We start from the raw sequence: 12,708 nt of genomic DNA, 5'->3' as shown, positions 1-12,708 counted from the left end.
TTTACCAGGAAGATACCTCCAACAGAATCATGGTCACGGAGGGGCGGGGCCATCTGCAACAACTGGGTGGGGTGAGAGAAGGAAAACAGGATGAAAGACATGCTGTGGAAGAGAGACAGAGATTAATAATAGATATGATTTGATGCAGAGAGGTCTATTAACACATAGTGAGTGAGAAAGGTGACTGGGAAGGAAAAACTCAATGCATCATGGGAATCCCCGGCAGCCTACATCTATTGCAGCATAACTGGTGGTCCAACCTAGAAATAACAAATGCATGAACTAGTTTTTCAGTCTCACTTTGAGACAGGATGTCTCTTATTTTTTTTAAAGTTTTAGAACACCCAAATTTTTCCAGATTTTGTCAAGGCTGACTGAATGGACTCAGGCGGAGACTCAGGGAAAAAGTGTAATGAAGGTTTATTTACAAGTGAGAAATATACAAATGTGGGGGAATCAGGGGTTCCAGGGATCCACAGGAAGGAAGGGAGAGGGACACCACACTCAACCGTTGACCCACACACCTCGCTCCACTTTGGCCACACCACAAGCTCCACTCTTGCAAACACTACACGCTCCTCTTCTGACACGCCATGTCACTCTGCCAAACACTCACGCTCAGGAATCCAGGGCAGGGAAACAAGGACGGGTCCAGGGAATATGTACATATATATATATATATATATATATATATAGACAGTTGTTAAGCTTAATGTAGGAATGCTTCACCAACATTCAGAGATGAACTTACAGACTTGCTATACTTCTCTGGGATAGCTTCCTCGGAAATTAAATGCTGTTTTGGAAGCATGTAGCAAGGCTCCAAATGCTCAACCAGACTGCCGACAGGTCTCGCACGCCACAGCTGCTGTATCCCGTGACGCATACTGCTCCGACGTCCTAAGGTTATGAGCTGGGTTACGCTATGTCGCAAGTTTTGTGAGGTGCTTTTGTGATATTTAATTGATTGGATTAAATTTTTTATTTCTCTACGATATCCGATCCAGTAATTTAGGTCAGTATCGGACCGATACTTATACGTAATATTGGATTGGTCTATCTCTAGTCCATACCAGAGGGTATTGCATGGCACTCCAGAATGCTGCGATAGCCATTTTGTTTCAAGGCTCCTGTCACCGACCCTGGATCCAGTGAAAGAGCCCCAGACTGTCACCCTTCCTCCTGTGAAGGAGGAACCAAAGATTTCAAGTTTTGATTCATCAGTCCATAATACCTTCTTCCAGTCTTCAGTAGTCCAATGGCAGTGTTTCATGGCCCAGACAAGCCTCTTTGTCTTATTCTTTCAAGCTATTCATTGGACTTGAATGACTTGAACTGCAATAAATAACTGGAAAAATTGGGGTGTTCTAAAACTTTTAACCAGTAGTGTATACTTTTGGGATTTGCCTAAATGAGTTCTTCTTCTTCTTCTGCCTGTCAAAGTAATATGTGAACTACGGCTCTATAAAGTATCAGTATTGGATCCATGTCGTCCATGCCAGCCTAAATCACAACAACAGTCGCCTCAAGGCGCTTTGTAAATGTGTAAGCATAAATTACTTAATGACATTATTTGTTTAAAACTGATTCTGAGTCTTGTAACTGATGACATTATTATTATTATTATTTTATTATTATTGTTGTTGTTGTTGTTGTTGTTGCTGTAATTTTTGTAAACAATCAAGTTGGTTCATACAGTAGTGAGTGCTGTAGAAAGAGGTCTACAACTTGCATGTGTAAATTTGTATTACCCTTATTATGGGTATACTGTAAATCTACACTGTAAATACACAGTCTTGACTGATGGAAATACAACCGTCTTTGTATGTGTGTGTGTGTGTGTGTGTGTGTGTGTATTTGGATGTGTATGTGAATGTACAGTACCCTATGACCATGCTCCAGCTGTTAGTTGGAGACATCTACAGTCTGCTGAACTTCATGAGCTTCCTGCGATGGCTGTTCATCGGTGTGGTGGTGCTGGGTTTGATCTACCTCCGATACACAAAGCCGGACCTCCCCCGCCCTTTTAAAGTCAGTATTTCCACACCACTATGCAGCTACATCTGACCTTAATCATCGCAGTATTAACAATTATATATGCAATCAACCTTTCATGCATCCAGATACAGTGCTGTGTAAAACTATTTGCCCCGTTTCTGATTTCTTAGTGTTTTCTACATTTGTCACACTTGTGTTTCAGATCATCAAACAAATTGCATTTTATATTTTCTCGGGTTATTTTTGTGTAATAATACTACAGTTTTTAGATTATGGCTTTATTTATGAAAGGAGCAAAGTTATTCAAACCTACTTGTCCCTGTGTGGAAAAGTATTACCCCCTAACCTAACCACTGGTTGTGGCACCCTTTACAGCAAGAACTACCATCAAGTGTTTGTGTTGTCATGCTAAAGCATCGCAGTCTTCTCGGTCCTCACTTTGACAAGGCTGCTCCAATACCTTCATTTATTAATTTATTTTTGAGGCATTCGGGTGTGGACTTGCTGGTGTCCTTTGGATCATTGACCCACTGCATCATTCAAGTGTGACTGCTGAACATTCTCCTTCAGGATTTTCTGGTAGAGAGCAGAATTTCGGTTTGATCAGTCATGCCAAGTTGTTCAGCTCTTAAAGCTGCCCCAGACCACCACACTACCACTATCATGTTTGATTGTTGGTATGATGCTCTTTATATGCAGTAGTGTTGCCAGATGTAACTGGGAATCAAACCTTCCAAAAATTTCAGCTTTTGTCTTGTCAGGCAACAGAATTTTTTCCCAAAAATCTTGGGAAAAGATTCCCGTCAAGTTTGAGATGAGCTTTTGTGTTCTGTTTGGTCCGCAGCTTGTAACTCTCCCATGGATAGCATTTTGCCTGGTCTCTTTCTTACTGTTGAATCATGAATTGGGGCCTGCAGTCCTTTAGATGTTGGGGTTCCTTTGTGACCTCCTGGGTGAGTCTTCAATACATACTTGGAAATTTTTCCAAGTATGAAGAAAAGCTGAATCAGTAATGTAGCTGGCCTATGAAGGTTCATTACTGATTCAGCTTTTCTTCATTTGTCCATAATGGCTCTCTCTGGGGTTCACTGTTTTCTCAAAGCCTCAGAAATAACTTTAGCCTCTTTTCCACTAGTACCTACTCGACTTGACTCTACTGCATTTCATTTGTTTTCCATCACCACTGAGTACCACCTAATGTGCATGGATTCGCTATAGCAACACAGCCGAAACTCCTGTTTTTTCATTTGTATGAAACATAAACCAACACAACAATGGAGGATGTCAAGGCGACTGCATATCTGCTGCTCGATCTGTGGCTTTTTGTCAGACTCGGGGACCACTTTGTTGATTTTTGTGTAACCATTTCCCTCGTTTCCAGAATTTTTGTGAAGGAGTTGCTCTCATGACTCATTGGGTGATGCCATAGATTGGCCAACAGCTGGCATGCAGTCTGTTGAAGTCACATTTTCAGATTGACTCAGCTTTCTTGGAACAAGCAGGTACTAAGAAAGTACCTAATGGTAACCCCTAAAAGTTGAGTCAAGCTGAGCCGAGCTGAGTTGGTAGTAGTGGAAAACCATTTCCCAGACTGATAAGTGTCACTGAGTTTGTTCCTTAGCTCGGATGTGTTGGCTTTTGACATCTATTAGCCTACCTACTTTACTTTTTCAGACAGGTTCTAATTACGGGATTTATTGATTAAGCGGGTGTGACAATAATTGGGACTGGGTATAGAAATGAAAATTCACTCACATTTAATTGTGGTTAATTACAGTTAATTCATGATTTACCAAAGAGTGCAATGACTTTTTCCCAAAGGGTCAAATAGGTTTCGCACTGAATAAATAAAATCATCGTTTAAGAGCTGCATTTTGTATTTACTCAGAATATCTTTGTCTAATATTAAAGTTTGTGTCATGATTTAAAACATGAAATTGTGACATAAAAACCAAGGAACTGCGAAGGGGACAAATACTTTTTTTCACAGCACTGTAGCTCTTACATTCTCTTCTGAAATTTTAAACACAAAACATTCAATCAGTTCTGCAAAATCCTGACTTTTCACCATCTTTGTGTGTACAGTATATAATTTCACTTTTGATTTGTCCGCAGGTTCCACTGTTTTTTCCAGTGGTGTTCTGCATCACATGTTTCTTCATGGTCTTCCTGTCTCTGTACTCGGACCCTGTTAACACAGGAATAGGATTTGCCATTTCCCTCACTGGCATCCCTGCGTACTACATCTTTATTTACTTCAACCACAGACCAAAGTGGCTTCAGAGGACTTTAGGTAACACATCATTAACAGTTACTCATAGGTCATTTGATTCAGCTGCAAACATGAAATTAGTAAAGCACTATTTGTCAGTTATTTATTTAATAATGGAAGTGCTCTGTGGTGTAGTAGTTAATTCACCTAAGATGGAAAAGATCCTCAGTTTGGTGGGGAGGAGGCACAAATTCCTAGAAGTGTTATCATCCACTGTAAAAATCTGTCAGATAAAACATGTGCATTCATCCACAGAGTCAGCCCCCTGTGAAAAATATCGACCACCCAAAAGAAGTTTTAATTTTTCCTCATTTAATACTGAAGTAATTCATCAAGGTCTCAAATACATATTTAATGGTTCAGGTTGAAGTGAATGCAATTTTTGCATTTCATTTTAAAATCAAGGTTCTTGAGTCTGGAGAGATACTGGAGAGGCACAAAATCAAACATGTTTTTAGTCGAGTGTGAAAGTTTGGACAGTCTTTCATTACTTTTTGGGGTGCCATGTCATCTGCTTGGGCTGGTCATTGTTGGTCCACTGAGTTTTATCAAGTCCACTGATCTACTGAAAATGTTGGTTATTAAAAAGGATGACCGGTTATCTACAAGAAGTGTATTCAACTGGATTCAATGTTACTCTCCTGGTGTGATGCCTCTGTCTTGAGCTGAAACGTTTTCTTAAACAGGAAGACACTTCCAGCACTACAGACTCAGGAAATAAAAAGCTGTAAAGAAGCGCAAAACTCAAGGTGAAGGAAGACACAGTAAAGGATAGAGTACAAATAAATATGCACAATGTATCGCCAAGTTCTGTACCTGTAAGAAAAACAAACAAACATATCAGAGTCAGAATCAGAATACTTTATTAATCCCTAAGGAAATGATGTGGGTTACAGTGTCTCCAGTACAGTAATAGAAACAGAAACAGACTAGACTATTTAACAATACAATATGTTACAGATTTAAGAAAAAGCACAGATCTAAGAAAAAGCACAATATATACAAATCACTCAATAATAAATATCAAGGATTGACAGAGGTGATTATAAATAAACATCAAGAATATTAACATCAACATTACTGAGTTGAAAAGAGCGTGTGCAAAAGGATGTAACTATTGCAGTGTTTACAGTGTGTTAGAGGGATGAGCTGTACAGAAAGATGGCCACGGGCAGTAATGATTTCCTGTGTCGTTCAGTGGTGCTTTTTGGTTATCTCAGTTTCTCACTGAACATGCTCCTGTCGCTAGCCAGCACGTCATGGAGTGGGTGGGAGGTATTATCCAACATTGTGCTTGTCTTGGACAACATCTGCCTCCCTGACACCACCTTAAGGGAGTCCAGCTCCATCCCCACAAAATTACTGGCCTTGCAGATCAGTTTATTTAGTCTGTAGGCATCTGCTACCCTCAACCTACTGCCCCAGCATGCAACAGCATAGAGGATAGCACTGGCCACAACAGACTCATAGAAAATCCTGAGCATTGTCCAACTAATGTTGAATGATCTCAGCTGCCTCAGAAAATAGAGATGACTCTGGCCTTTCCTGTAGAGTGCAGTGGTGTTTTTAATACAGTCCAGTTTATTGTCTATGCATACTCCAAGGTATTTATAGTCCTTCTCAGTGTCCATGTTGACCCCCTGGTTGAAACAGGGGTCAAGGGTTTCCTAGTCCTCATAAAATCCACAATCAATTCCTTGGTCTTTGACACGTTGAGCTGCAGATGATTCTGCTTGCGCCACGTGACAAAGGATTCAACCACAACCCGGTACTGTGACTCATCACCCCTGCTGATCCATCCAACCACTGCAGAGTCATCAGAAAACTTCTGATGATGGCAGGTCTCTGTGCAGTGGCTGAAGTCTGTGGTGTAGAGGGTGAAGCGGAAGGGGGAGAGGACAGTCCCCTGAAGTGCCCCTGTGTTGCTGATTACATTGTCAGACACACTATGTGGAAGATGCACATATTGTGGTCTTACTGTTTGATAATCAACAATCCAGGACACCAGAGAAGCATCCACCTGCATCGCTGTTAGCTTATGAACCATTCTATCTTGATGTTTCGCCTGTTGGCGAGCCACTCAGATTCCAGATGTTTGGTATTTGCTAAAATGCAAAATTTACCGTATCACTTGCCTGTCAAATGACGCGGTGATATTGGAGCATGAACATTTGGGAGTCCATAATGCGCTGGAGAACTGGCTGACATCTGTGTTTGGGCAATGGAAGGTTGTGTTTATGTCTGCCATGTTTTCTCTTGTTACTTTTATAGGAATATTGGTTACAGGTTGTTGTCTCATTCCTTATGCCAGACGGGTGCTGGAGAGACTGATAGAGAGGGCTATGGATTCGGGGCCAAATGGTCTGGGGTCTATGATGCCGTTGGTGGAGGTGGCTGACTGGACCGAGGAGTGAGACAATAGGAAGGATGTTGGCCTTTTTCAAAGGCCAAAGAGAGGGAATTGTGGGGATTATATAATTTCTATATCGTGTTTATTTTTATATCCTTTTATTAAGCTTTGAGCAGTGGCATTTGATTAAACATTTATTCCATTTATTAAACATACAGTTTCAATCATGTTATTACACACATTGCATTTGTGTTCATGATAGAGTTAAGCATACAGTCTAATGAAGGTTAAAAGCGCCGTTCAGCGCTATGTCTGAACTGATATATTGATGAAATGACTTGAATGCTGTGAATGAATGCCTAACATGCTTACAAACACACAGACGTTAAGTACAATTTCTAGGGTAATGGTGAAATACATCTTCCTTTGTCTCTGCTTAGCAATGAGTGACCCAGAAGGTGTTAAAGATAAGCTTGCCATGAATAATCTACAGGAAGCATCTGGAGGAGCCAGACAACCTGGCATCACATGCATAGGTTATAATTAATGACAGTTAAACAAGTTTCCGTGTTCAACACTTATCACCCAGGAGGGTTGGCCTGATGGTATTGAAAGCACTGGAAAAGTCAAAAAACAAGACCCTCATAGTGCTCGCCGGCTGGTCCAGATGGGTGTAAACATGATCGAGCAGGTAGATGATGGCATCCTCAGTTCCGAGCCGGGACTGGTAAGCAAACTGAAGGGGATCCTGATGTGGTCTGACTATGGGTCAAAGCTGGTCCACGATGAGTCATTCCAGGGTCTTCATGACCATACAAAACATATAAAACCTCGAACACAATAATTGAAAAATGCACAGGTACATAAATCAACAAGCTTCTTGTGGTGTGTGTGTGAGTGTGAAAGAGAAAAAGAGAAAGAGTGTCAAGTGTGAGTATGTATGTGTGTGTCTTTGTCATGAAATGTAGTTAAAATTGAGGGGGGGGAGCCACAATAACACCCCCCAGGAACCAGAGGCAGAGATGGATCTGGGAGAACCATCCCATTCACAGACCCAAAGGAGTATTAAAGACCCAAGACTATACCTGTGCACCCATCCCAGCAAGAGGAGGAAGGCCCTAAATGGGGTGCCCATGGCCAAGGGGTGGGAGTCGAGGAGAGAACCAGAGGAGACAGGTAGCCGACCCATCTAGAGACAGGCTACCCTGATGCAAGCCAAGATTAGGGTCCTAGGGCTCCAGTTCCCCAAGAGTTGCCTGGTACCCAACAGAGTCCGAAGAAGAGATCTAAGACCACAAAGGCAGTGGGTCAACAACCACACAAGAAGTAACAAGTACTACATCCCAGTAGGGGGGTAGCTGTACCAGGCGGGGAGCGGTGGGGAGGGTGAACCCTCCATCAACTCTCTGGACACTCAGACCATGAGAAGCAAAGTTCTCTAGAAGAAAGATGGAACTACTTGGCCTGAATACCAAGCATCATGTCTGAAGGAAACCAGGAACTGTTCATCACCTGGGCAGTACTATCCCTGAAGTGAAACATGGTGGTGGCAGCATCATGTTGTGGGAAACTTTTTCAGCACCAGGAACTGGGAGATTTGTAAGGGTTGAAGGAAAGATGAATACAGCAATGTGCAAACACATCCTTGATGATAACCTGCTAAAGAAAGCTCTTGACAATGGACTGCCAGTGCGGCAGTAGCACTCAGCTGCCACTCCAGATTAAATGGTGCTGGCTTTTGTTTGTTTCTTATTGCCTTTCATTGTGACTTCTGAGCCACATGGACACCAGAACGTGCAATTTCATGCATGAGGAAGCGGAAGTGCAGCAAATGTGCTAAAAGCAAATGCAAGCCGGCTGCTCCTCCCATCAATCCTGCTCTCAAACATTTCCTCACTGGACAATAAAATGGACTACATCCGACTCCAGTGGACTACACATTTTAGGGACTGCTGCATCTTTGTTTTCACAGAAACATGGCTCACTGACAGAGTGTTGGCTTGTGTGTCTACATCAACATGCAAGAACTCTGTGCTAGTTTCTAATTACTGCTCGCTGGTAGAGTTTGTGACTATTAGATGCACACCTTTTTACATACCTCAGGAATTCACTACTGTGCTCATTACAGCAGTGCACGTTCCACCCAGCGCTAATACTAAAGAGGTGCTCTGCAAGCTGTACAGGGCGATGGACTGTGTATTTTCGCCGGAGATTTCAAACACGCAAGTCTCTAGTCAGTGCTCCCAAAATCAACATGTGGACTGGATCTTGCTTACACAATAATTCCCAGCATCTACTAAATGAAGACCCCCCCCCACCTCACATATTCAGACCAGGGGGATGTCCAAATTCATGGGCCGCATCCTGCTGAGGCCGCAATTCTAGGCCTTCAGAGGACTCGGCCCACGTAGACCGTGAAGGCCAGGTCCTCAGGAGTATGCAGCCTATGAATTTGGAAACCTCTGACGTGTCTGTTAAGCTAATCCCGTCAGACAGACCGCTCGTCAGATGCTGCAAACCGATTCTGAGACAGGAGCTCTCTCTGCTCTTCAGGACTGTTTTGAGTACAAATATTCACCTTCCAACAGGACAATGACCCTAAGCACATGTCTAAGAAAACAAAGCAGTGGCTTTGGGACCACCCTGTGAGTGTCCTTGAGTGGCCCAGCCAGACCTGAACCCCGACTGAACATCTCAGGAGAGATCTGACAATGGATGAAGCTAAACATCTAAACTCTGTAATAGGAGGACTTTTTGACATCTTTCTTTCTTTTTTCTTATGTTGCAAATCATATTTAACATCATTAATCAAGTTTTGGCCTACTGCAGCATATTTTCAAATGGGTTATATACTAGACATAAAAAAATATACTACGAAAAAATTCTTTCATATTTTTCTGTGTTCCATCCTCAGTTTTTTGACACGGTGGTATCTGCTGTGATATTTTCACCTCACAAGTCTCACAAGTGTTAGCTTTATCTTGGGTGGTGGTGGTTTACAGAAGCCCCTGGGAGTTAAAAGGTATTTCAAGGGGCTGAACCCAGCTCCTGACAAACAACTGAACTTCAACTCCCCGAACCCCCCCCCCCCCCCCCCACACACACACACACAAAAAACATTACACTTGGCACAGTTTAATCAGACAAATACTGTTCTTCTGGAAATTACCAAACACAGTCTTGTCCATCCAGTTGCCAGATGGAGAACTGTAATTTGTCACTCCAGAAAACACATCTTCATTGCTTTAGAGAGCTGCTTTGTATAATGTGCTCATTTCCAATTGTTGCACTGTTATCAATGATTTTTGTGAAACAATCACCTTTCATTTGTGTTTTAACTGCAATCTTGTTAGGTTGTTATCTTGATGGAGCTTTACATGATTTTCTTTGTGTCATCAGATTCCTTCAACCGAACCATGCAGATCATCCTGGAGGTTGTTCCAGCTGACCAATAACAGCACACAAGCATTACAGCACCAGCACAATCAGATAAATGCAGATCTTTTTTTACTGAAATTATTTTATTTTATTTTATTTTTACTTATTTGTCACTGATCTTTGGGAACATTGTGATTATTTATGTAAAAGGAGAAGAAATGTTGCCTTTTGCTTTGTACAACCTATACATTATACATAAATGATACTATTGTGTGTTTAATATGTTGTCAAAGCATTTAACGATTTGTCTAATTAGTTATTGAATGCTCTTTGTCATATGATCAACATTTCATTAAATGGTAACATTTGCAAACATAGAACACATTGAACATATAAGCCCCACCCACCTGCCCAACCAAACTTGTTGTTTATAAGGACAGCCAATCAGAAGGTGAAGAAAGAGAGTAAGGAGATGTCTTGTTTCAGCAAAGGATCATCCATTATGGCCCAATTTGTAATAAATAAGAATCGTTTTGAACTGGGAATCATGCATAGCTACTTTAGTCTAAGAATAACATCTTTGCTTCTGTGACTGCTTAGAGTTTAAAGGGGACTTACAATATTATGCTTATTTCTTGCTTTCTGAGCTTATTTAGGTACCATGGAACAATAGTCTGTAATTAGTGACTTTATTATAATTGTATTATAGTTATTTAAGATAAGAGTTTTTGATCAGTAGGTTTTTTCATTGTTTGATCTTTTTCACATATCACAGTCGTTTGATCGTCAGTATTGTTACCTCTTATTAATGTAACATAACAGACTGAATTTTTTTATTTTTTTTAAATATGCTTTCAGCTCATGAAGCAGAAAAAATCATCTCCCCAACTTTTTGATGTGGATGCTGACAGCATGTTCACTACTCATAAATCAGCTTAACTCTGCATTCATTTTATTATGGTGCAACAGGCCCACAGTTCTCATTCTTCTAACCACCTGCCATGGACCCCTCAGCTTGTTACACCCATGACAGACGCCCAACTCCAGCTGAAGCTCAGAAACTAACTTACTACAGTTGAATTTAAACCATTCAGCTACAAATTTAAACCACTGACTAATGGGGAAGTTGTGATTTAATATTGTTTGTGATGCAGGTTGATTATGTGAGTGTTTCCTCTCTTTGGGTTTTAGCATGCAGATGGTTCAGCCCTAACATTTGGACCTTTGCCATTTGACTCCATCATTTCATTACTTCTCTGACTTTATGTATATCTCTGCTCCCCCGGCACTCCATTCACATTTCACATTTCACATTCAGACTGCATCAGCACCAAGCACTTCCCTCCGCCTGCATCAGGAATGAAGGGGCTTGGCTTTGTGTGTCTTGGTGTTATAATCTTATTTCAAGAGGTGACAGTTTGTGTGTGTGTGTGTGTGTGTGTGTGGTGTGTGTGGTGTGTGTGTGCAGACTGCAGATGTGGCTGCTCTGAGTCCCCTGGGTGGGATTTGCAGGTAATCTGTCTGTGTAACTGCTACCCTGTGGCACGCTGCATCCCCTTTCAGTTCTGTGTCCTGTAAATGGAGGGCTTTTACTGCTGATGAGAGGATGGCAGCATAGAGAGAAAATGCCCAGGAGCTTCCACTTTAGCTGTGAAACATTTAAAAAATCGGGCTTAAACTGAGCTAACACCAGCCTTTTTGTTGGCTAGGAGCAGCTAGATGTGGATACAGTGCAGGCGTTTGGACAATCACAGCAATGCTAATGCTTCAGGAGCTACCTGTGCTCCAGCTGGAGTGTTAGTTTAACAATTAAATGGGTTTAGGATTCAGATTTAATGAACACCATGAAGGTAACCCAGTCTCCTAATGCCTGTGACATATTATGAGACTGGCTTACCTCTGCACCACCACGTGCTGCTGTTGTACAGACACAAAAAAGGAAAATATGATTTTACGCTCATGAGAAGAAATGTTATGGTTTCTTACAGTCTTATAGTGTGTTCAATATTATACATGTTACATATTGGGTGATAGTGTTTTGCTAAATCCTTCCAGGACTTAAATAGATTTTAAGTTACCTAATAAATAAAGTTCTTTTCAGCACAGTATGGCTTTGCTCAGATGTAATTACATCTATGTATTGTCTTTGATTACTGTGGTTTCAAAGGAAGCCTAACTTTGGCCTTCAGTTTTTTGCAGGGTGTGATCCAGTCAAACATAAGTAAAGATAGTTCCCCAGCATAGTTCTTCATGGAGAACTGTGCTGGTTTTACATGTCATGGTGTGTTTGCAGGGATGTGATAAGAGCAGTATAAGAGGTCAGAAAAAACAAGTTTTAGAGAAGTGAGATGATCTGACCTCTGCAGCATCCTGCTTCTCTCTGCTGCAGGCTGCCTCCAGGCTACGACAGCCGCTGCTGTCATACAGACTTGGTCTCTTGCTGAACCACTATTGGCCAAGTGGCATTATACCTTTGAATAAAAGTCAACAGTATTTTTATTTCTATGCTGAGCTGACTCAGTTAGTTCTTTTTTAACTGCCCATCTCGAGTCCTACAGTGCTGTAGGAGGGAAAGACACGTCACTAAAGCACTTTATGACTTTCATGATTAATAGCCAAATACCTTAAATAGCACTGAGAGTACTGCTTACTTCCATGAGTACACTTCATGCTTTGAGTTCCTAGGTGTTTTTTCACACTATCAAGTATG

General features: G+C 41.5%; 1 protein-coding gene across 1 annotated transcript in view; it reads left to right on the top strand.

The window, feature by feature from the left end:
- The window catches only part of slc7a11 (solute carrier family 7 member 11), a 47,505-nt gene extending 35,402 nt beyond the window's left edge, over nt 1-12,103 (top strand). Inside the window, exons 10-12 of the mRNA XM_005466005.4 lie at nt 1,882-2,031; nt 4,114-4,291; nt 10,020-12,103. Of these exons, the coding sequence (XP_005466062.1) occupies nt 1,882-2,031; nt 4,114-4,291; nt 10,020-10,075 (384 nt within the window). The 3' untranslated portion in view covers nt 10,076-12,103. The remainder of the gene's footprint in view (nt 1-1,881; nt 2,032-4,113; nt 4,292-10,019) is intronic.
- The last annotated feature ends 605 nt before the right edge of the window (nt 12,104-12,708 follow it).

Source organism: Oreochromis niloticus, linkage group LG2 (genome assembly GCF_001858045.2).
Source record: "Oreochromis niloticus isolate F11D_XX linkage group LG2, O_niloticus_UMD_NMBU, whole genome shotgun sequence".
In the NCBI taxonomy this organism is placed as follows: Eukaryota; Metazoa; Chordata; class Actinopteri; order Cichliformes; family Cichlidae; genus Oreochromis; species Oreochromis niloticus.
This window is presented reverse-complemented; position numbering and strand designations above follow the sequence as displayed.